Source organism: Micropterus salmoides, unplaced genomic scaffold, assembly GCF_014851395.1.
Source record: "Micropterus salmoides isolate LMB-PRFRI ecotype aquatic unplaced genomic scaffold, ASM1485139v1 Ms_hic_scaffold_3, whole genome shotgun sequence".
Taxonomy (NCBI): Eukaryota; Metazoa; Chordata; class Actinopteri; order Centrarchiformes; family Centrarchidae; genus Micropterus; species Micropterus salmoides.
The window spans coordinates 37,775,127-37,800,787 of NW_024042261.1; the positions used below are offsets into that span (position 1 = coordinate 37,775,127).

The 25,661-nt window shown below is 44.9% G+C and overlaps 2 protein-coding genes and 1 non-coding gene across 3 annotated transcripts; 2 read left to right on the forward strand and 1 right to left on the reverse strand.

Annotated features, from left to right (window-relative positions):
• Window positions 1–1,688: 1,688 nt before the first annotated feature.
• On the reverse strand, window positions 1,689–9,715 carry spint2 (serine peptidase inhibitor, Kunitz type, 2). The gene is made up of 11 exons (XM_038692420.1): window positions 9,114–9,715; window positions 7,338–7,508; window positions 5,212–5,295; window positions 5,058–5,114; window positions 4,690–4,713; window positions 3,826–3,987; window positions 3,650–3,709; window positions 3,358–3,525; window positions 2,969–3,013; window positions 2,591–2,699; window positions 1,689–2,502 (listed from the first exon to the last, which is right to left on the reverse strand). Exons 1-11 carry the CDS (start codon window positions 9,547–9,549, stop codon window positions 2,412–2,414), a joined length of 1,407 nt encoding a protein of 468 aa, XP_038548348.1. The 5' UTR covers window positions 9,550–9,715; the 3' UTR covers window positions 1,689–2,411.
• On the forward strand, window positions 6,610–6,699 carry trnar-ucu. Its single transcript is given in 2 exon segments — window positions 6,610–6,646; window positions 6,664–6,699. It is a non-coding gene; the product is annotated as a tRNA-Arg (tRNA).
• A 2,625-nt stretch (window positions 9,716–12,340) lies between the features above and the next one.
• Window positions 12,341–22,004, forward strand: LOC119882398 (protein phosphatase 1 regulatory subunit 14A-like). The gene is made up of 4 exons (XM_038692421.1): window positions 12,341–13,008; window positions 18,727–18,807; window positions 18,893–18,925; window positions 21,218–22,004. Exons 1-4 carry the CDS (start codon window positions 12,802–12,804, stop codon window positions 21,353–21,355), a joined length of 459 nt encoding a protein of 152 aa, XP_038548349.1. The 5' UTR covers window positions 12,341–12,801; the 3' UTR covers window positions 21,356–22,004.
• Window positions 22,005–25,661: the final 3,657 nt, after the last annotated feature.

The window sequence follows — 25,661 nt, forward strand, 5'->3', positions numbered from 1 at the left end:
TACTGTGGCTAGCTCCATTAACCAGCAGCTGTTCCATGGTTTTTATGGTATTTGTTCTATATCATACTCTGTCTCTCTGACTGCACCTGAGTCTTCATAATCTCCCCTCCTCAGTCTGTTCTCCATCTTCTGTCACAGCAAACCTCTTTCAGCTGCATTAATAAGTTCAAAGTTGCTCCTACGCCCCTGGTACAATCAATACGAGAGAGTTGTAAGGAGATAGAAGAAGAAGGGTAACCCTACCAGCGCACCCGCCACAGTACCGGTGACGTTCCCGTACCGGAAGTTTAGCTTTTAATGTTGATCAAACAGTTCCCCCATCCATTTCACTTTCTACAAGTAACTGCAGATTCCTTTTGTGGAAATGTAGGCACCCGTGTTTTTGGACACTTGGTCTTTTATTGATCGGGTTTAAACCTTAAAAGGTGTAGTAAGCAATTCTAATCCAAAACACTTAAATTCAGTGAATAACTCCTTGTGGTTCGCTAACGCTCTCTTTTGTGTGTGCTCTGAAAAAAGTCGGGTCATAGATCTGTAAATACAACATTGTTCCAGCCAATCAGCAGCAGGTGGCGGTAGCGCTCGTGCACGGGAGCAGTGGGAGAGAGAGTTCTATACACCAGCAGATTCGAACATGCTGGACTCATTACGGGACTCTAGACTCTGTCCAGAAGGAGAGAAACTTCAGAGTGCAAAAAGAAGTTCTGTGACCCGGGTTGGTTAGACCGGAGTGAACATCGGCGAGGCGTTTCACACTCCAGGAGGAAGGAATGAAAACCGACAAGGAGGTCGTTGCTCCGCGTCTGCGCGACAGGTAAATAACGTTAGCTTTGCTGCTAACGATGGGTCAGCAGTGTCCGTTTGTTGTCACGTTTGTGATCCCAGCTGGTTAGCTTTGTTAGCTTATTAGCAGTCCCCGAGCTAAGCGTAGTAGCATTACTAGCTGTGTGTTTGTCCTCTCTGGCGTTATATGATAGTGTTTGTCTGTATAACATTTGCAAAGTGGTTTATGGCCACAAAGACCCAAAAATACAAGTTTTGCTGGGACTGTGGGATTAAGCTAATACGAAATGCTACGTTAGGTAGCATCACGTTACTGGAGATGTTACCTTCCTGGTTAGCTCTGCATCCGATACAGACGTGTCATCCTCTCGTATTTTTGTAAAAACTATTTTAAATTTCTCTGTGTCTGAGCTGGCATGATGTCCATTTGATGGTGTTTGTTTACCGCCTCTGTTTACGTTACTCGCTGTTAATCCTACAATTTTGGAAAGGATGTGTGAATATTGACAGGCTTATTGTTCAGATTCAATGTGCGACCATGACTTTGGAGGGGCGGAGCTTCTGATGGAGCGCTGAAGGGAGCGGTGTGTTTCCTTAGTAGTTGAGTTCAAACATCTTCCTGTCCCTTTAACAAGTCACTGAGCCAGTTATAATAGAGTCCTTGAAGTTTCTTTTTCTAAAAATCAAACTTCCTGCCAGCTTTTTCTGTGGTCGGGACGTTTTTTGCCGAGCGCAGCGGTCTCGTCCTTGTGGCTGAACATTTTCTTATTTTTGTCCTGAAAGTCGGGTCTTTATTCTTACTCTGTGCAACTTTATGATTCTGAAGTCCACCAGGGACGACTGCTGCCCCCCCGTGAAGTGTTTATGGTTCATTCTACTTTAAAAGTTAAACAAAAAAAAGACACTTTTGATTACACAATAGAATTGTTTAATTCATGAAATATAAAAAGTGAAGTCAGACCACCACCAGAGGTCAAAGTGATCATATCACACACAGTAACGATTAAAGACAACAGCAAATCTTCCTTCTGTAGAAATTAAAGTTCTACTTAATAAATGATTTCAAAAGTTAGTGATTAAATTAATCATATTTAGTAACTTATAATTGAATCAATGCTAACACTTAAACACTGAGGAAAATAAAAGCAGAAACTACAGAGTTATATATTAATAATAAAAAGGTTCAAGATCAGACGCATGTTCTGCTCCGCGACCATGTTTCACTAATCGGAAGACATCTTAAAAAAAGAAACACTTCGGTGAAATCCTCTCAGACTCACGGCGATACTACGGCTGGCAGCTAGTTAGCTTAGCATAAAGACGGGGAAACCGCTAGCCTGGCTGGCCAAAGGGAAAGCTCTCTGATTAACACGTTATATCTGTTCCAGAAAGAAAATAAAAGTCTGACAGGTGTTTTAAACAGTTTGTTAGCTCTCCTAACACAGATCACACGGTGAGAGATCCACCTCAGCACTGAATCCACACGTTCTTCCTGAGATCAGACACAGCCTCCTCCTTTGACTGGACCAAATCACAGGAAGAACATCTTTAAAATCAGTTCTGAGGGGGAGCATCTCTTAAAACAAACCCCGACCCTCAGTGACCCCGGGTGAATCCAGGCGCGCCCCTCAGATTTTGTCCAGTTTGGGGCTCTCGGGGACGGTCAGGGACTCCATGGAGGAGTGCTCATCTGGTTCTGGCAGCAGCTCCTCCTTATCACTGCAGGGGAAACAGACACCATCATTACAGCTGCAGATACAGCCACGGGGGGCGCCGCTGTGACCTCCTGTGCGTTCACATCTGTTACCTGATGTAAGACGGACGGCGGGACAGACTGTGACGCCTCAGCGTGATGATGATGAGCGCCGCCAGCAGCAGAGCAGAGACGGCTGCCAGAGTGACGAAGAGGAAGACGGCTGGAGCAGAGAGGAGGAGATGAAAGTCAGACAGATCACAGTGAGGGTTCTTCTTCACGTCACGTTTTAAACTCTGCACCTTTAATGCGAGACAGTTTCCTCTTTGCAAACAAGCAGTGAAACATTTTCAGCGTTTACGGACCAGACAGAATCTCCTCAGGTGACTTATTGCACCACCAGGTGAAATCTCTAATGTTCAGACCATTCAGAAGTGTGAATCCTTCACCTCTAAATCCACAATAATTCATCAGCCCGGAGGTGAAACTGACCTGCAGTCCAGCGGTTACGACCTCTGCCGTGACCTTCAACCCAACCTGGACAGAGAACAGACAGTTTGTGAACATGACTGTCCCATAAAATGTACAACGAACATCCGTAGAACACGTGCACATATTCTGTAGAACGCGCACGCGCTCTTGTACAACACGTGCACATATTCTGTAGAACGCGCACGCGCTCTTGTACAACACGTGCACATATTCTGTAGAACGCGCACGCGCTCTTGTACAACAAGTGCACATATTCTGTAGAACGCGCACGCGCTCTTGTAGAACAAACCAACTCCAAAGACTGGTTGTGTGACACTGTTCACTCTGGGAGCTGCCCAGTCTGTTAGTGAGGTGTGGTGCACTCTGGGACACATGGCGAGTTTCTTTACCGTTTCCGCTACAGCGGGTCATACACTCCTCCACGTTGCCGTAGCGGTTCTGGTTGCCGTGACAACCCCCATAGGTGAATGACTGACAGGTTTCGGTTTTGGGGTCGTAGTAGAACATGAGGAAGGCGGCGCGGCAGGGCCCGGGGTCAGGGGTCGCCATGCAGCGAGCTACAGAGAGACAGCAGTCATTTACAGAGTCAGCTACAGGAAGCTCTGATGTCACAGCATGAAGCTTCCTGTAGCGCCACCTTCAGGACAAACTCCACCTGTTCACCACAGTTTCATGCTGTACCTTTGTGTTCTGCAGGAATGTCATCGCTGGAGGCTTTCTTGGACGAGGGAAGCACAGTGACTGCAGGAGGAGAGAGAGAGCGAGCGAGCTTTAACACGGGCACACAGGCACAGAAAGGCGAGCCGCTGACCTGCGCGCGTGCAGGCGAGCCGCTGACCTGCACAGGTCTTACTCACCTGTACATGCAGCGATGCAACTCTCCTTGCTCATGTGGTTGTTCTTGTTTCCTCTGCAGCCTCCGTAGATGAATGGTTGACAGCTACCCGTCTCACTGCTGTAGTACCAGCGTGGAAACGCTGCCTTGCAGGGACCCACATCAGGCTCCGCCCCACAGTACTCTGATTGGACAACACCACACAGCTTAAGTTATATTTATGTCATATTCTTTATCTTACGCCAAACTAACCTTTATTAAACTATGTGTCGAGGACAAAACTCCAAAATAATAATAAATGTTTTCCGTTTATTCATTTGTCAGATGAAGAGTTTGGTCTGATCGGAGCGGATCACCAGCGAGTAAATCTTTAGGTCAGAGTGAGCCACAGAAAAGACTCGACTTGGAAAGTTTAACTGAGAGCTGACAGGATCAGATTCCAGGACGTAAACTGCTGAGTTTATAGATGGTTGTATTAATAATCAGTTTGGACGGCTGTGGAGCAGATTGCCCGGTAATCTGAGGGTCGATCAGAGCTCTGCCTCACCATGAAGCGGCGCTCCTGATGAGCAACTGGCGTGCTGCCATGAGCGTCGATGTGACACGTGTTGTTCAGCACGCCGAGTGGCCGACAGATATCTAATAATCTTAGTTATCGTTCATCCTGACTGACGGCGAGGCTTCAGGAACAGAGAGAGCAGGTAAAAAAATAAACCAGTGCTCTTTATTCTCTCTCGTGTTCGTGTGTTCGCTCACGGAAACCTGGAATAACTGGAGAAGGTTCATCACCAGTTCAGTCAGCCGCTGGAACAAACTGCCCTGAAAACAGAACCTAAATCAGATTTCAACTGTCTCTTGTTAAAGAGAGAGAAGAGGACCAACGTACCTGCGAAGTCTTCGGCTGACTTTTCTGTAGGAGAGAGGAAGAAGTTACAGAGTTACTCACATGTTGACTGTCGACGACACGACACAGAGCTACATTTACTTCCCCAAACCACTGAGACTCTGAACCGTGTCCCGAGAGGAAACCCGAACCCGAGTGACTGTGTTGCCATCACATCATCACATTTAGAAGCCAATTATGTAGGTGTGATTATTATGATCGTTTAGTCAGTGAAAAGTTCTGTTTCCTAAAGTCCAAAGTGAGTCTTTAAAGTCCAGAACCAGAGAATCAGAAACACCAAAGAAAGCAGAGCCTCATTTATTCTCTGCTCATCGACTACTCAGGTGTAGGTGTGTCCAGGTGTGTTTTACCTGACTCTGTATCAGCTGGTTCATAATCAACTGGACCTTCAGATTCCTGGGACACCTCTGGACAGACAGAGAATATAAGACGAGTTTAATCAGTTGTTACTCCTCCTACCAGTCCTCCAGTTGTTACTGATACTAGAGTATAAAGAGTTCTTACGCGTTTTGAAGGCAGGAGCCATCCGAGCAGCTTTGAAAGGAAGTTGAGGAGGAGCAGGAGTCGACTCATCAGGAAGAACTGAACCTGAGCATACACAGATCAGTCATACTGGTTAGTTACTGGTTCCACTGGTTCTTTACTGGCTCTGCACTGGAGAGGAATCTTAAACATCTGAATATGAAGGTATTTTGAAATACAGTCTAGAAGAAGGTATGATTTTCCAATAACGTCCAGAATACAGACGCTCCTCTTTCTATTAAACTGCTGTACTGAGGTCAGAGTCCAGCGACCGTCAGCCCAACAACAAACCAAAGAGCAAACTCTGGACTGAGGACAGAGCAGCTGAGGGACCGTTTGGATGATACAGAACAGCAACGTTTTTTTAAAATGGGTCAGAAGATTCCTGAACAACAACAGGCCGCGGAGATCTAAAGATCTCAAAATGTGTCTTAACAAGGCTAAACATGCTTTTCTTAAGAGGTGATTTGGTCGGAGAGAAGAGGAGGGAATCCAGATCTCACAGAAAACAAAGACCTGGCAGCGAGCCGGTTCTGCAGGCCAACGCTGAGCAGGGGTGGGAAGGTCCTGGTCGTACGTCAGGCAGAGCCAGAGGTCAACAGGAACATCTGAACTGAACTGTCCTTCACAAATGAATGGCTGAATGATACGGTGACGTTGGGGACTGTGACATGGCGTGCACCAAAAACCCCTACAGACGTCCAGAGCAGGAGATTAAGAATCAGGAGCTGATAAGAGCTTTCCTCCATTTGGTGTGGAGACTCTTCAAACACCTGACTTCATCAACCCCCCCGGTCCAGAGTTCCTGACTCTGATCCACAGGCTGAAGCTGTACTTCTGTCTGATGTTTACGGGGGGGGGGGGGGGGGTGTTGCCCTGAGACAATGTTATCTGAACAGGAAGTGCTGCTAGTTTCATGTCACTCCCATATACTTTCAAATTCCTGTGAAAGAATCCGTCACACCACTTTTCTCGTTACACAACACACACACAGTACTTGTGTGTGTGTGTGTGTGTATATATCTATCTATCTATATATATATATACATACATACATACACACACACAGTGTGTATTTCCTGCCTGGTAAAAAACACACATCTTTCCAACAGGTAGGGCCGAGCTGGAAAAGTTCTGAACAAGTGAAATTGTGAGTTCAGGTGTGATTGTTTGTGTTGAGGATCAGAGAACCGGTCTGACCAGAGTAACCTGACACCACGAACACCCTTTCCTGTTCAGTCGGACTGACTCACATTCCCATAATGAGCCGCAGGAACGAACACACACACACACACACACACACACACGAACACACACACACACGAACACACACACACACACACAGGTCTAAACCGGTCTGGCAGCTCTGCAGCAGCAGGCGGCTCTGTGGCGCAATGGATAGCGCATTGGACTTCTAGTCAGCTGTGAGGAGGCATTCAAAGGTTGTGGGTTCGAGTCCCACCAGAGTCGAGGTTTTGAAGTTCAGCTGAACGCACAAAGGTCCCCGGGGAGGGAGGGGTGCATTATGGGAATGTGAGTTGCTAACAGCCAATCAGAGTAAGACAGTTTAATGTAATCCAACAGGAAATGAATTCTGATGCCGCCCCCCCCCACCTGTTTCCACTTTCATCACTATGGGGTCTCTTCCAGCTTGTGCGGTGAAACATCTACAGATGGTTCAGAGCTCAGCAGCCCATCTGGTTTCTGATCAGCCCAAAAGGACTCACTCCATTACTCAGTGACCTCCACTGGCTCCCCGGGGCCTCCAGGACCTGATCAGAGTCCCTGATGCTGCATACAGAGTGACTACTGGGTCTGCACCATCTACCTAAACTCCATAATCCAAGCCTACGTTCCTTCTCGGCCGCTATCCCTTCACACAAAGCGACCTCAGTCCCTGTTCTCATCTGTGACTCCACGACGGGGGAACGAGCGACCGCACGCCGTCAGAGCAGGGGCGTCCCTCTCTGACTTCAAGAAGCTCCTGAAAACTCTGCAGAGAACACTTCCTGCTAACAGCTCTCACTGTCAGACACGAGACCCGTCAGCAGGAACGGGGACAGCCAATCTGCCTGAGAGACGTGGCGAGGACAGATCTGGTGTGTTACCTGTGACTCCGCTGCAGGTGGCCTCGCAGTCCTCCTGGGACTCAAAGTGGTTTTCGTTGGCCTCGCAGCCGCCGTAGATGAAGCTGTGGCAGCTCTGATTGATCACATCGTAGTAAAACCTGGGGAAGGCCGCTCGACACGACCCCACCTTCTTCGGGAGACGACAACGAACTGCAGGAGACGAACAGAGAGGACACATCAGTACACAGATCCTGGACCTGATGGGTTTATTTATTACAGTGAGGCTGGGTCACACATGCCAACAGTGCATTAGCATGTGTGACCCAGCAGGTACTGAACCTGAAGACCAGCAGACTAAAACCTCTTCCCCTCTTCATGCAGGACCTGGTCTGCAGGTAAGGCCTGTGATTGGTTGGAGTCTGACCAGGTGAGGCTGTTAATATCCTGCTTCCACTGTGTCCGTCTGTCAGCTGAACGTTTGTGCAGAAACTTAAATATATTGAAGAATTTGTGTCTTTCAAAATAAAGCTGCGATAAAGCTCACTAGCCAGAAGAGCTGGCCTTTCAAAATAAAGCTGCGATAAAGCTCACTAGCCAGAAGAGCTGGCCTTTCAAAATAAAGCTGCGATAAAGCTCACTAGCCAGAAGAGCTGGCCTTTCAAAATAAAGCTGCGATAAAGCTCACTAGCCAGAAGAGCTGGCCTTTCAAAATAAAGCTGCGATAAAGCTCACTAGCCAGAAGAGCTGGCCTTTCAAAATAAAGCTGCGATAAAGCTCACTAGCCAGAAGAGCTGGCCTTTCAAAATAAAGCGGCGATAAAGCTCACTAGCCAGAAGAGCTGGCCTTTCAAAATAAAGCGGCGATAAAGCTCACTAGCCAAAAGAGCTGGCCTTTCAAAATAAAGCTGCAATAAAGCTCGCTAGCCAAAAGAGCTGGCCTTTCAAAATAAAGCTGCGATAAAGCTCACTAGCAAAAAGAGCTGGCCTTTCAAAATAAAGCTGCGATAAAGATCACTAGCTGCTGGTCTGGATGAATGTGAGGGAGTTCAGAGTCTGTTGTGATTCATCAGAGCTGAACAGAAACCAGTCTGACCTGAAACCCTCAGAGAACAAAGCACAGTGAAGGTGACTCGGCATCTACCTGTACAGGTGAGTTTAATGGGACAAATGTCAAACTCAAGTTCACCACGGTGACGCATTTATCTTTAAAGTGCTTCAGTAAACCAGAACCCCGACTCCCCCCTGACTGACCAAGTCCAGTTTGTACCAGAACCTGAACCAGACTGTCGCCTCATTGTGAAACACAGCTGTTCCATACCTGTACAGGTGAGGAACAGCAGGTTCAGCAGCATGTTTTCATCTGTTCCTCTTCACGTCAACCAGGAAGCAACAAACACAAAATATTACCTCAGATATCCTTATTATTATTTTCCTGACGTGCCCGCACTGCTGAGACAAACTGGTTTTTAATCTTCCTCAAAACTCTTCACGTCCTGTTTTTATAAAACTGAAAAGTTAGATTCACTTGATTGCTCAGCAGATCTTGGTGTTTCAGCTCTGAATCTGATCCCAGTTCCCTGAAACTCGGACTTCCTGTTTTTAACTTCTTTTTTTTTTTTACATCTCGCTGGATTTTGTCACTTTATTTCTGATTGATGCAGAAAAGCAGCAGCTGATTAATCGATACAGAAATTATTAGTTGCGTTTAGATGCAGGATGATGAGAAACCTGTCAGCAAGGACCGGGACTGTGGCGGTCTCAAGATTTAAGACCTGGATCTGTGTGGAGTCCGTATCAGGAGGTCTGGTGGACTTACTGTTGTTGGTCATGTTGGTCCTCGGCTCCAAGGATCCCAGCAGCGGGACGACGTGCGGGCTCTCCCCGTCCTCCTTGGCTTCCGTGCGGGTCTCTGTCGTGGCCTTGCGGTAAACCTTGAACTGTGTGCTGGGCTCGAGGACGCACACGTCCTGGCCCCGGATCACGCAGCTCACCAGCATGCACTGCGGCCCTCCGTCCGCCGGGTAACCGACCAGGGCCAGGTCACAGTCCGGCTCTGCGCAGCACGCCGCCCGGCAGCTCTCCGGGTCCGACACGTCCGCGAGCCGGGTCAGGTTTACCGTTCCGGCGTCCACGGAGGCCGGGTCCAGACCCTGATCCGGATCAGTTGACTGGTCCCAGTCACAGTCCTGAGCCAGAACGGCACAGACCAAGAACAGGGCCGCCAGCAGACTGGCCCCGAAACGCTGGTTCATCTTAATGTAACGTGGATCTGAAGAAGGATTGGAAAGAGTCTAAAGGTAAAAACCGTTTCTGAGGTTCTGGACTCGAAGTTAAACCTTGTGAAGTTTGTCAGCAGCGGGAGGAAGAACGACTCACTTCCGTGTTTTGTGGCTTTTTGTTGTCGCAGATTAATTTACCTGAGAAACAGGTGAGGTCACTGCAGCCGCGCATGCGCGCTGCTTCACCACCACGTGACGCACAAACAGCCCGAAACACTGGATTGTTTTTATTTCCTTATTCAGTGAAATTCATCTGAATAGTTAGAATAATCAACTTTACATTTGTCTCTTTACTTAATTTGCTCTGTTATATCCGAGCTTCACGTTTCAGGCTGTGTGGAGATAAAAGATCTTCATCACTGGTCACTTTCAGCCCCTCCGGTCTTCATCAGGTCAGAATTAGGATATGATGACGTCACTGCTAATTTTAATTCCCTGTCTCAGTTCATAACAGAGCGGGTCCAGAAACATCATCAGACCCAACAGTCCCACCTCCCTTTAACACCAGAAACCTGGAGCAGAACCTGGACTCAGGGCGGCCTACTCTTAAATGTGGAGATGGTGTCTGCCTCCTGAACCCAAACCGGAACCAGGTTCCACAGGAGAGGAGCTGATGCGGAGAAGCTAAGACAGGAGAAATGTGATCTCTTTTCCTGGTTCCTGTCAGAACATGTGCTGCAGCATTCTGGACCAGCTGAAGAGTCTTAATGGACTTTTTCAGCCTGATAATAAGGAGCTCCAGCCTAGAAGGAACAGGACCAGGATGGACTCCATATCTGCTTTCACCATGGCCCTGTGGCTTTTCCTGGCTGCGCTACGTCCCAACGTGAAATGTGTTTGTATTAAAGTTTAGTTTGTTGCATCGTCTCATATGTTAAGTCTCTTTATTCCCGTCTATCCTTTCCCTCAAGGGGACGTCCTCCTCTTGCCAGGCAGCGGTTTAAAGAAGAATTTTGTTCTTCACTAACTCCCCTGGTTAAATAAAAATAAAGAAACAAATTTTATTAAACTGATTTCTTTGTTCTCATAATAACTTCTCATACGTCAGGATATTTGTTAACAAAAGGAGTCGCTAAACTCAAGAAAGGAAATCCACAGAGCAGCAATACGTCCACAAACAGAGAATAATAATCCAAAAGCTCAGGCAAACATTTAAACAGGTGAAGCTTCTCAGGGCGGCACACAGACCCAGGCGAGCAGGGCGACCGGGTCCAGGACACAAGAATCAGACTGAAACATGTGGTTTGGCCTCCAATGGGGGCTTTAGAGGGGTGAGAATTAGAAGAAAGAAGAGGAGGAGAGACAGGAAGTGACTGTGATTGACCGTGTTGAGGGCAACGGCTTCCACCAAATGTGAGCTGCTGCAGGGATCATCTGCTTATTTTGAAATGAGAAGCGGTCACTGTGTTAACACTTCTGAACTCAAAAATGATTTCTTTTGTTTTCTTGGTGTTCAACAGAAGAAATTTTAATCAAACCAACGATTGCTGTATCGTCAGCAAATTTAATAGTAACATGTTGCTTCATTTGTGTAAAGGCCACATGACCAAATTTAAATATGATCAAAGAATTGTTTGCTTTTGTAAGAGATTTATTTGGTTTTGTGTGAAGAGTTTTACAAAAATAGCCAATAGTTTCGCAAATTGTGCCAAAACATTCAGAAGAAATCGTGACAACCTGAGCTCCCTGACAGAAGGAGGAGCTGCTGCTCCCACAGAAGGAGGAGCTGCTCCTCCGTCAGGGATCAATAAAGTCTGTCTGACATTATGTTGGTGAAGGTGCTGGCTGCAGTTCACCTGTACACCAGCAGGTGGCGCAGCTGCCCCGTTATTCTCCGTCAGCTTTCTGCAGCCATGCACTAGGACCCAGCAGGCTCCTTTTATGCTGCATTTAAGGTCTGTTTGTAAATGTTAGCTTCAGATGATGTGCTGCTGCTTTATGAACTTTTTATTCGTCTGTCACAGGGTCATAAACCCGAGGAGAACACAGATCGTCACCGCTGTGGTTTAATGATCTTTCTTTATAATAGACACTATTTCAAAAATAGAACATATGATGATCCACTTTCTGAATGAAAGAGAAATTTCCTGGTTTTTATTTTCCGTCTTTCTCCAGTCTGATTCAGATTCAGAATGTCTGACGTCAAATTAGAAAAAGAACAACTTGAAACATATTTGTGGGAACAAATGGTGGTGAAACAAAAAGACTAAAGTTATTTCTCTGCAGAAATGATTTCAGAACACCGACGCCTCCACAGCGGGCTTAAACTGAAAATCACAGTCACAGTCAAATGAATCTGTCTTCAAATCCTGTGATGAAAGACTGAGCTCACGAGACGTGACTGTTTAACTTTACACAGCATAGAAGGAGCCCAGAAGACATTTGAACAGTGTGAGTATAAAAGCAGGGGGTCATTCCACAGATCCTGTTGGGCATTAAAGAGTTAATTTCCTGCATTCTGTGGAATTTTTCTGCATCAATTTCTGATGGGAAAGTTTTTATTAATGTAAAGGGAGACAGAACGTCAGTCAGCGCAGCTCTCAGATCTGTTTCTCCAGTAGATCGACTTATCTAATATGTGCTGAGTCCTGATTTAGTCTCCCCTCCGCTTTGTCATGTTCAGGGAGAGAGCGGACAAGTTGTGAAGTCTGATCGGCTCTGCACATTTTTACAATCAGTGGCTTGTTTTTTAGCTTACGTTCCTTTTTTGGACAATGCACTTTTGTTTCTTTTGCATTTAAACTGTACTTTTTCTTTTTGTGCAAATAAACCCTCCCCAGTGTAAATGACACCTATGCTTAGTCTCATAAATCCCGACGGCCCCTGAACGCAGCAGCAGCAGCAGCAGCGGCGGTGGCGGCGGCGCGGTCCCCGCCCTGCTCCGTCTCTGTCAGTCTGCACGCGCCTCACCGAGCGGTTCACACCGACGGGACGATTTTCTATTAGTCTTCAGTTTTTATCAGATAAGAAGAAGAAGAGAGGATTTTATTATTAGTATTATTAGTGGTAGCAGTAGGAGTATTATCAGTATTTCTCTTTCTCACCACATCTCTAAATTCTTTACACTTTTTATTTTTGCCTCTTTACTTAAAACTAAATATTAAAATAAAATATTATAATAAAACTCATATTTTGGATCCAGTTCTGGGATTTTTGGGGGTCTCAGTTTGACCTCCTCTGTGGTTCGTGAGGCGGTCTGTCTGGGTCCAGGTCTGATCTGTCCTGATGGCGGCCAACCGGGTGGGGCGGCGGGTGAATAAGGTGTGTAGCAGTAAATCACCGAGCCGTGCCGGCGGCGGGCGGGACCTGGGTCAGAGCCAGCAGCGGCGGCAGGCCCGGATCACCGTCAAATACAACAGGAAGGAGCTGCAGAGGAGGCTGGACGTGGAGAAGTGGATCGACTGTGAGCTGGACCAGCTGTACAGGGGCCGGGTGAGTCCTGCAGTATTAATAACAATGATGATATTTTTCATTATTTTTATTCATATTTCTATAACTTTTCCAGTCCGGACAGGAACAGCTGAGCCCAACATCACCAATCATCACTAAGTTCATAAACAGATCAGAGAAACAGGCTCAGATAAAGCAGCTGGAATTTAAAGGTCCAGAGTTTTAGTGGCATCTAGTGGTGAGGGTTGCAACCTGTAACCAGAGGCTCACAGTGCATTCAGGTGCTCCTCTTATGGTCCCATTCCCCGAGTTGTGAAGTTGTTCTTTTGAATCCAGCGTGTGTTCATGTGCTCTCAACGTGGACGAAGATGTGTTGGAATAACATCATCAGACACGCAGACGCATTAGTTCACTCTTCATGGACAGCAAACTTACACAAAATTACACATCTGCAAAATATCTATATGCAGTACGTGATTTTACACAAATTAAACTTCTGTATACTTCTTTATGTCCCGCGTAACCTGTTCTTCGTACGTATTCAACGTAGTGATGAAACCAAACGCGCTCTGCAGAGCAGTTTGTCTGTTCGGGGCTCCTGTAGCAACATGGCGACGCCCCTGAGCCGCGGTGTCTGTAGATAGAAATGTCTCATTGTCATTATGTAACGTCTTTACACGCCACTGAGAACACAGTTATGGATCTTAGATCACATCAGTAGATCCTCCTAAATGTTCCACACTGGACCTTTGAGAAACATATATAAACAATGAAGATGCAAACAGAAGAATCAGCAAATTACAAAGTAAAACAGAGGCGCTGAGTACTGCACTAATACATACACTACTGAAAGTACTCTGGGACATAAAGTATACCATCAGGCAGGCTAAATACTTTCAATTACAATGTATTTTCAATTCAGTTTTATTACTTACAGAAACCCAACAATTCCCACCAAGAGCAGCACTAGGCGACAGAGGCAAGGAAAAACTTCCTTTTAAGAGGCAGAAACCTCGAGCAGAACCATGGCTCAGGGTGGGCGGCCATCTGCCTCCACCGGTTGGGGGTGGGACGACTGATAGCCATAAAGAGAGAGAGAGAGGGGGAGGGGGCAGCAGCCAACACAATGTACACACAGAAATACAGACAGCAAAGAGAATGTTGGAACAGTCTGAAAATGAATAATGGTGCAGATATTTATGATAATGTTAATGATAATAATCAGGGAAACTATATCTTTAGATAATGCGTCACGGAGGTGCTTAGGCCCCAGAACAATAACTTCAGTTTTATCTGAGTTTAACATTAGAAAATTACAGGTCATCCAGATTTTAACATCCTGAAGGCACATTTGAAGTTTAGCTAACTGATGAGTTTCATCTGGTTTGATCGATAGATATAACTGAGTATCATCTGCATAACAATGAAAGCTTATGGAATATTTCCTGATAATATTGGAAGCATATATAAAGTGAAGAGGATTGGTCCGAGGACAGATCCTTGAGGAACTCCATGACTAACTTTGGCGTGCATGGAGGACTCATCGTTAACATGTACAAACTGAAATCGATCTGATAAATAGGACTTAAACCAGCTTAGAGCGGTTCCTTTAATGCCAATGAAATATTCCAGTCTCTGCAATAGGATCTGATGATCAATGGTATCAAATGCAGCACTAAGATCTAATAAAACCAGTACAGAGACAAGTCCTGTACACAGATTACTGAACACAGGTCTCAGGTTTCTGAGAGCTCCCACCCTGAACGCTGCTGCTGTCCACCTCTGATCATCAAGAAGCTAGTAGAAGCTAAAGCAGCTGAAACGTCACGGCTACCTATCAGAAACATGTTCATTGTCTCAGAGGAGGTAATCAATCATTCAAACTCCGATCAGTCTGTCTGCATCTGTCCACCCTCCATCAGTCTGCTCGGGGGGGTCGTCTTTGTTCATCTGTGTGTTTTGGTTCCCACATTAATGGATATGATACGGCTGTGAAGGAAGAAAGTAAATATTAGTCCCCTGATATTAGTCAGGTGATGTGCGTGTGTGTGTGTGTGTGTGTGTGTGTGTGTGTGTGTGTGTGTGTGTGGTTAAAGGCGTGTTGGTGTGTTGGGTGATAAATAGATAATCAGATCCTGTCAGAGACCATGATAACACACACAGTAACACACAGTAAGACACAGTAAGACATGATAACACACACGGTAACACACAGTAACACACAAACAGTAACACACGGTAACACACACAATAACACACACACAGTAACACACAGTAATACACGGAAACACACACAGTAACACACAGTAATACACGGAAACACACACAGTAACACACAGTAATACACGGAAACACACACAGTAACACACAGTAAGACACAGTAAGACATGATAACACACACGGTAACACACAGTAACACACAAACAGTAACACACGGTAACACACACAGTAACACACAGTAATACACGGAAACACACACAGTAACACACAGTAATACACGGAAACACACACAGTAACACACAGTAATACACGGAAACACACACAGTAACACACAGTAAGACACAGTAAGACATGATAACACACACGGTAACACACAGTAACACACAAACAGTAACACACGGTAACACACACAGTAACACACAGTAATACACGGAAACACACACAGTAACACACAGTAATACACGGAAACACACACAGTAACACACACGGTAACACACGATAACACACACAGTAACACACAGTAAGACATGATAACACACAGTAAGACATGATAACACACACAGGAACACGCGGTAACACACGGTAAAACACACACAGTAACACACGGTAACATACACACAGTAACACACGGTAACACACACAATAACACACACACAGTAACATACAGTAATACACAGAAACACACACAGTAACACACACGGTAACACACACACAGTAACACACACAGTAAGACACAGTAAGACACGGTAACACACACAATAACACACACACAGTAACATACAGTAATACAAGGAAACACACACTGTAACACACACACAGTAACATACAGTAATACAAGGAAACACACACAATAACACACACACAGTAACATACAGTAATACACAGAAACACACACAGTAACACACACGGTAACACACACACAGTAACACACACAGTAAGACACAGTAACACACGTAACACACACAATAACACACACACAGTAACATACAGTAATACAAGGAAACACACACTGTAACACACACAGCAACATACAGTAACACACACGGTAACACACAGTAACACACGGTAACACACACAGTAACACACAGTAACATACGGTAACATACGGTAACACACACAGTAACACACAGTAACATACAGTAACACACAGTAACACACGGTAACACACACAGTAACACACAGTAACATACGGTAACACACGGTAACACACACAGTAACACACAGTAACATACGGTAACACACAGTAAAACATGATAGGGCTGGGCGATATGGCCTAAAAATAAAATCTCCGATTTTATTTACTTTAATTCAATTTACGATTTTTTCCGATTTCCCCCCCTACTTAAGGAAAGCAATAAGGTTTGTTGGTCAGTGCGGCTTTGTTCATCGCGGAGAGACTGGCATTTTTCATATTCGGCTGGATGTCTCTGTTTCAGGTGTTGGAATAGGTTTGTGGTGCTGCTGCCTTTCACTGCGATAGGCTTTAGGCAAATGTTGCAGCGTGGTGTCTGTTGTTCCACATCTGTCGCAGCAAACCCATACCAGTTCCAAACAACAGATGACTTTATTCCTTTCTTGGGAACAAACTTCCCGCTCTCACCGGTAGCCATTTTGTCGCTTGCTGTTGCTGTTTAGTGTATGATGTTGTCGCTATGGGAAACGAACACTACGGAAACCCCGGGGAGCCAAAAATGTGCTATTACACAAAAACTCGATTTACTTATTTTTTAAATCGCCCGCAACAAAAAATTCGAATTAATTCATTCAATCGATTTTTCGCCCAGGCCTAAAACATGATAACACACGGAAACACACACAGTAACACACACTGTAACACACACTGTAAGACACAATAACACACACAGTAACACACACAGTTACATACAGTAACACACACAGTAACATACAGTAACACACGGTAACACACAGTAAAACATGATAACACACGGAAACACACACAGTAACACACAGTAACACACGATAACACACACTGTAACACACACTGTAAGACACAATAACACACACAGTAACACACACAGTTACATACTGTAACACACACAGTAACATACAGTAACACGCACAGTAACACACACAGTAACACACGGTAACACATACTGTAACACACACAGTAACATACAGTAACACACACAGTAACATACAGTAACACACGGTAACACATACTGTAACACACACAGTAACATACAGTAACACGCACAGTAACACACACAGTAACATACAGTAACACACACACAGTAACCCACAGTAACACACGGTAACACAGAGTAACACACAGTAACCCACAGTAACACACGGTAACACACGGTAACACACACACAGTAACACACACAGTAACACACACAGTATCCCACGGTAACACACATGGTAACACACAGTAACACACGGTAACACACACACAGTAACACACGGTAACACAGAGTAACACAGAGTAACACACAGTAACACACACAGTAACACACACAGTAACCCACGGTAACACACATGGTAACACACAGTAACACACGGTATGCTCGCGGCCTGTGAGCGGGGTCTGACGTGACCTGCCAAACAACAACGCAGCTGCGCGGCGGTCACTCTGCACAAGTTTGAAATTAACTGATGTGAATCACTAAATGAGAAGTGAAACAAAATCAAACCGTAAGTACACTCTTTCAGTGTTTTGGTAAGCCTGCAGCTGAACGTGCTGCCGCTCCGGCTGACAGCGGCTGCAGCAGACGACACGAACGTTAACGTTACAGAAAGTACAGAAACGAGCCCGATGATGCTGACGCTACTGTAACAGAACTAGCTAACGTAACCAACGTTAGTGTGGTGGATCGATGAATGCGGGATGCTGTGTGTGCGTGTCAGTAGTAGAAGTAGCCTGGATGCTCGTGCGTTTCAGCTGATACAGCAGCTACATAACCTGAGTCTGACTGGTTTTGGAAGACAAGCGTGCTTGAGAAGATGTGGACCAGTTTTTGTGTCCTCACTGTTAATAATATTCTGTGATAGAACTGCTCACACGTGTTATTTCTGCTCCTGCTCTCCATTATTGTTCCATGTAACATCTAAGGCTGAGTTAGACGGTCATACACAATAAACATTAGAAAATCAGTCTATTCTCGCCACCTGCAGAGGTGTCCTTTACACCAGGGACGCTGGGGACACTTTCCCACCACTTTTTGAAAGCATTTGTTAAAAATGTTCTGAAAAACAGATGACAGCGCTATGACAAAGCTGTTTTTGGCACAGTAAGAAAACATGCAATGCAGTGTAAATATAGAGAAAACAGACCTGCATTGTCTCAAAAACATTACTTAAGCTAGAAAACTTAAAATGTACTGATTTCTGCGTTATCCATTCTATTTTTAGATTCTGAATTGTCCCCGCCAACTGAATTTTGTGTTCCCCTTTCCAAAAATAAAGACATTTATTGGAACAGAAAATGTGACGTGGGGAGACACCGCCGACGCAGTGATGTCATCGAACGGTGAACAATGTTTGTGTTTTGACTTGACGAAGCCGTGTGATGTTGTTCAGGAGGACGAGATGCCGGAGGAGGTGAACATTGATGAGCTGCTGGACCTGAAGACAGACGAGGAGAGGACGCGGAGACTGCAGGTAAGTGCACACCTGTCCGTCCGTCCTACTGTCCGTCTGTCCTACTGTCCTCCTCACGCTGTCTCTCTCCTCTTTGTCTTCACAGGAGATTTTTCAGTCCTGCAACAGCAACGCAAAGGTGAGAGCCAGGAAGAAGCAGCTTCTGTCCTCAGGAGTTCGGACTGAACGAGACGTCAAACTGATCCACGTTCACTGGACTTTATTCTGACTCGGCCCCTCGTTCACCCTCCTGCTGCTGAGTTTATAGCCGCTTTTTCGACCAAAGCTTTTAAGCAAAGGTGGAAAAGAGACGAGCAGTCGTAGACAAACAGCCGACATTCTCCAGTGAAAGCCAGTAGCCTCTACTCGCCCATACAGTATTTCAATGCAAGGCAAGCCCCGCCCCCACAAAGTACCGGTACTTTTGGAAAGTACTACCCCCGGAGCAGGGACTTTTTGGGGGGTAAAATGAAGACCCCAGGACTACATTTAGACCCTGGTTCCTCCAAAGGTTCCTAGTTCCGGGGAATAGTTCCTTTGGTCGAAACGCAGCTTATGTATTCAGGAGGAACCAATGGGCTCGCAGCTGAGCCACAGACAGGAGTATAGAGTATGAATATGATGGTGCGTTCCATTTGACATGGGAAGTCAGAAGACAGATGGCTGTCGGGGTATCAACAGTTGGTGAAAGTTCTAGTTTATACTGTTTATTAGCACTTCTGTGTACTTGTGACTCATATAAATGTTCGTACACAAAGTGTTGTCCAACAGCTGTCTGTGGACGTGTTGCTACAGTGTTTAGTAAGTAAATAAGTAAATACCGCACAATGCGTTTTTTTTAATAAACCAGCGTATCAATAGCTAACCTGGCTAACGGCTGGCTGAGCGAGGTTTTCCGACTTGGAACGCCGTCAACTTGTGTGTGACGTCATTCCCAGCTCCGACCTCCGAGGTAAATGGAACGCACTGAGACGCAGCTTCAGCTCCTGGTGTTTCAGGGTGAACGTTGGAGTGTTGGTGTAAAGCAGAGTGCTGACTGTTATGTTATGTACTGCTACTACTACTGCTACTGCTAACACTACTACTACTACTACCACTACCACTAATGCTACTACTGCTACTAGTACCTCTACTACTACTACTACTACCACTAATGCTACTACTACCGCTACTACTGCTGCCACTACTACTACCGCCACTGCTACTACTGCTACCGCTACTACTGCTGCTACTGCTACTACTACTGCTGCCACTACTACTACCGCCACTGCTACTACTGCTACCGCTACTACTACTACTACTACTACTACTACTGCTAACACTACTACTACTGGTACCACTACCGCTACTACTACTACCGCTAATGCTACTGCTACCACTACCGCTACTACTACTACTACTACTACTACCACTACCACTAATGCTACTACTGCTACTAGTACCTCTACTACTACTACTGCTGCCACTACTACTACTGCTACCGCTACTACTGCTGCCACTACTACTATAGCTACTGCTACTACTACTACTACTACTACCACTACCACTAATGCTACTACTGCTACTAGTACCTCTACTGCTACTACTACCGCCACTGCTACTACTGCTACCGCTACTACTGCTGCCACTACTACTATAGCCACTGCTACTACCGCTACTACTACTGCTACCACTACCGCTACTACTACCGCTACTACTACCACTACCACTAATGCTACTACTGCTACTAGTACCTCTACTACTACTACTACTACCACTACTGCTACTACTGCTACTAGTACCTCTACTACTACTACTACTACCACTAATGCTACTACTACCACTACCACTAATGCTACTACTGCTACTAGTACCTCTACTGCTACTACTACCGCCACTGCTACTACTGCTACCGCTACTACTGCTGCCACTACTACTATAGCCACTGCTACTACCGCTACTACTACTGCTACCACTACCGCTACTACTACCGCTACTACTACCACTACCACTAATGCTACTACTGCTACTAGTACCTCTACTACTACTACTACTACCACTACTGCTACTACTGCTACTAGTACCTCTACTACTACTACTACTACCACTAATGCTACTACTACCACTACTACTACTGCTACCGCTACTACTGCTGCTACTACTACTACTACTACTGCTACCACTAATGCTACTACTACCGCTACTACTACCGCCACTGCTACTACTGCTACCGCTACTACTGCTGCTACTACTACTACTACTACTGCTACCACTACTACTACTACTGCTTCTTCTTCTTCGTACGTATTCAGCGTAGTGCTGAAGCGTGCTCTGTAGAGCAGTTTGTCTGTTCGGGCTCCTGTAGAAACATGGCGGTGCCACATGGGTCCTTCCATGTAAGAGGCCCCGCCCACACGTACTCATGTTGAGTTCTCCTGTCTCATCCCGGCAGGTCTTCATCGGGGACCTGGTGTTAAAACTTCACGGTTTGCAGAAGCAGGAGGATCTGCACAACGACGGCATCGACCTCCCTCAGCTCCACATCTACCCCACCCGTCCTGGATCAACTGACAGGGAGGCGCTGCTCTGAGACAGCAAGCACACCCAGTCTGACCCAGTCTGATCCTGATGATCCCGACCTGCCACCCCCCCACGCACCGGTACACCCCACCTACAACCTGGAGGCACCGGACAGGAAAACAACCACACCTAAAGTTTACAACCACCTGAGCTGTCCCGAGGTTATCCAATCAGACGAGCCGCAGAGCATCACATGACCAACTCTTATCAGCAGGCTGAACTTATCCAACACACACACAGAGGCTGTTTGTTCCTGAGTTTACTTTCCTGAGGTGGTCGATAGGCATTGTGGGTAAAAAGTTTCAAATGATTGATGAGTTCCTGGTTTGACCAGCTTTGAGATGAGAGGTTTTACTTTGGTATTTCAGTCCCTGAGGGGGCGGAGCTACGGCACGCGGCAGCATGTTCAGAGCTCAAACAGAAACTCAGTTTCCAGGTGTCCAACAGAGTCTCAGGTGGTTCAGCAGAGACGTCCACAGCGAGACTTCCGTTATCAGAGTGGCTTCATGAAGACGAACTCTGTTTGATTTGATCCTTTTTAAAGAGCCTGAACTCTGAAGAAACTACATTTCCCTGCATATGGTCTGTCCTGGTCCTGCTGTCTGTCCTGGTCTTGTATTGTTTGTACATTATTTAAAAATAAATCTGTGCATTTGAAATGACTCCTCCTTCAGACATCTTAAATGATCATTTCCGTTTATTATTATTCTGGTCTTCAGAATTAGAATCCGCTTTATTTGCCAGGTATGTGTACACACACGAGGAGTCTGACTCTGGATCGTACATTGCTCACGATGTACTCATACAATAAAGAATCAGACACTGCAGGATAATGAACACGTTTTATTTTATTTATGGTTTATTTTATTAGGGACATAGAAACTGAAAACCAATCCAATGCTAATTTGCAACACCCGTCCCTAGAAGGGTTTTTAAAGAAATAAAAGATTAAAATAGTGACGATAAAAGAAAGAAAAAATATAATACAATACATTAAAGTGTAACACAAGATGAAAGTAAATTGAGTAAATCAAAACACAATAAAAAAATACGTAACACTAACTACAACAGACTGGACGTGAGTACAAGTTTGTTGCTAAACTAACCAGGACTCGGCCTGCAGCAGTTTAAGTGTTTCGGCAGCAAGTTCAGAGACTTTGCTCCTTTCACAGAAAAGGCCGTCTGAGCAAAAGAAGTTTTGCAAAACGAAACTTTACAGTCGCCACTTGAAGCTTCTCTGGTGGATCTGCTGCTGCTGCTCTGTAGTCTCTTAATGTACACACAGAGAGGCTGAAGTCCATTTAAACATTTAATACAAGCTTCACATAATGAAAATCAATGAAGTTTGCTAAATTTAAAATCTTGTATTTGCTTAAGACGCGACAGTGAAGGTACCTGACTTGCTTTTTGTCCAGGGTTTTCAAGTCTCGACTGCAAAGACACTCCGTAGATTTAATCACTGACTGACCTGGGACCAGTTAGGTAAACCATAAAAAGTATCACTGAATTTAGAAACATTAAGGTACAATCAAATGTCAAGCATTTTCTTATCATCTTAGAACAGGTAAGGTTAGCCTTAATCGTTTTGCAAATCTTTTTAGTGTGACTTTTGAAATTTATCCCCAGATGATACCTCACTATCATTATCATTATTATTATGTACATGTTGAAGGTGGATGTGATATACACATATACATATATGTACATATACATACACATGTACACAGTGGGATGGAGCATAGTGCAAAGGATGCTAGAATAAAGTATTATGCAGGTTCTGTACGTGAGGTAGGTGGATATGACCTATACAGCATGAACCGTGAACAGCCCTGAATTACAGAATGACGAATATATAGTGTATAAGTGTTACCCAGTAAACAGGTCACTGATGAGAGGCAGAGTTACTGGGTTATTGCACAAGAATTGTTCCTGACACTGTGAGTCAGAGTCAGCTGTTCATCAGAGTGATGGCTTGTGGGAAGAAACTGCTTCTGAGTCTGTTGGTTTTGGCGTATAGTGCTCTGTAGAGCCTACCAGAGGGGAGGAGCTGGAACAGGTTGTGTTCGGGGTGAGATGGATCTGCAGTGATGTTTCCTGCCCGTTTCCTGACTCTGGAAATGTATAAGTCCTGAGTGGAGGGCAGGTTGGCACCCATGATTTTTTCTGCAGTCCTGACTGTCCGTTGTAGTCTGCTCCTGTCCTTTTTGGTGGCAGATCCAAACCAGACAGTGATGGAGGTGCAGAGGACAGACTGGCTGATGGCTGTGTAGAACTTGATCAGAAGGTCCTTCGGCAGGCTGAGCTTCCTGAGCTGACGCCGGCTCTCTTTCCTCTGAGCTAACACAACACCGGCCATTGTACCTGGTCCGGTTGATCTGGCTGGTGGATCGTGGTCCGCTGCTCTTTTCCAGTGACTGTATTACTGTCATTGGAAACGCGTGTTTAAGCAACAAAGCCGGAAAAAAATGATGAAAAACAAAAAGTGAAGTCTGAAGGAGCTGCTGCTTCTACAAGCTCTGTCGGCTGCATATGATGGCATGGATGGCATCACCTCGATATATCCGCCAGCATCCTGCTGACAGGTTACAATCCTCATCTCCTACAATGCCTCCCGTAAGGTAAGGTCAGGTAAGGTAAGGTCAGGTCAGATCGCTGGAACAGCAGAGGTAGCCGGATTCACGCAGGAACACGTGGATGAACCCGAGGATGGTGTTTAGCTCCATGCAAACACAGAAACAGGAAGCAGTGCAGGGCGGCTTCGTGCCAGCAACATCAACTAACCTCACACTATCACACATGACTAGCCAAAATAACCAAACACCGCACAACTACAGAGCTGAGAAAACTGACATGTCCGGCTTAAAAATAAGTTTTTTAAATACTTAAGTACTTTGAAGCTCTCCTGTCATTTACATCAAATCATTTTCATTTGTACTGCAACTACATGTGATATAACCACATGCACATGCTCACTTCCAGCCTCTACACCTGACACAACCTGAGTAAACAGCATTTACCCGTCACACTGTAGGAGCCCGGCCGGTCGGTCCTAAGAGGAGCCGGAGAAGACCAGTGGTCCTAGGGGGACACTGCTGCGTCCGACTCACAATGTTAACCACGTTTCACGTCAGGTGACTGACCACACGTGTTTAAGGTGTGCCTATCGCTGGACTGGTACTTTCCAACGGTCATTGTTTTGGGACACTGAAGGTATGAGGACGTGTTGATGCTGTCATGCTATCAAATAAGCGCCAAACTAAAATTAAACTCCATCAGAAGTCAGAATCAGAAGTCATCAGGTTCATTTTGTGTGTAATAACAAGTCTGAATAATGTAACTACAATATGTAGTAAAAAAGGATAATAACCTAATAACTGAGGATGTAATATACATTTAATAATACAGATAACGTTACATAATGTAATGTAATAACAATTAACAAATAATAAAATTATTTTAATAAAAATATTACATAATAACTGCAAGTATTGTAATAAAAACAGCACATAATTTAACACCTGTGCATATTTTCTTGTTTTAATAATAATTTATGTACAATAACCTGCCGTCATTTCTGGTTTGTACAGTTTAACAGTGTCGTTGTCCATGTGGTCCTGGACCGCAGAGACCTGGTTCAGTTTCTGGTAGCAGGCCCTTCAGCTTGTGCGGCCGTTTTAACCAACTCACCTGGAACTGGTTACACGATACCCAAGATATCTCATCATCATATCTACGATATCTCATGATATCTCACCATATGTCATATATCATATCTCACCATATCTCATTATATCTACGATATCTCATTATATCTATATCTCACCATATCTCATATATCATATCTCATCATATCTCATTATATCTACGATATCTCATTATATCTATATCTCACCATATCTCATATATCATCTCATCATATCTCATATCTATATCTCATCATATCTCATTATATCTACGATATCTCATTATATCTATATCTCACCATATCTCATATATCATATCTCATCATATCTACGATATCTCATTATATCTATATCTCACCATATCTCATATATCATATCGCATCATATCTCATATCTACGATATCTCATTATATCTATATCTCACCATATCTCATTATATCTACGATATCTCATTATATCTATATCTCACCATATCTCATATATCATATCGCATCATATCTCATATCTACGATATCTCATATCTATATCTCACCATATCTCATATATCATATCTCACCATATCTCATTATATCTACGATATCTCATTATATCTATATCTCACCATATCTCATATATCATCTCATCATATCTCAT

Excerpts from the sequence above, each read along its gene's own strand:
- spint2 (XM_038692420.1), bottom strand. The coding sequence starts at position 9,549 with ATGAACCAGCGTTTCGGGGCCAGTCTGCTGGCGGCCCTGTTCTTGGTC. Across the intron at positions 3,988-4,689 it reads GTCAGCCGAAGACTTCGCAG|AGTACTGTGGGGCGGAGCCT; the intron begins GTACGTTGGTCC and ends TTGTCCAATCAG. Across the intron at positions 2,503-2,590 it reads CGCCGTCCGTCTTACATCAG|TGATAAGGAGGAGCTGCTGC; the intron begins GTAACAGATGTG and ends TTTCCCCTGCAG.
- LOC119882398 (XM_038692421.1), top strand. The coding sequence starts at position 12,802 with ATGGCGGCCAACCGGGTGGGGCGGCGGGTGAATAAGGTGTGTAGCAGT. Across the intron at positions 18,808-18,892 it reads AGAGGACGCGGAGACTGCAG|GAGATTTTTCAGTCCTGCAA; the intron begins GTAAGTGCACAC and ends TTGTCTTCACAG. Across the intron at positions 18,926-21,217 it reads CCTGCAACAGCAACGCAAAG|GTCTTCATCGGGGACCTGGT; the intron begins GTGAGAGCCAGG and ends TCATCCCGGCAG.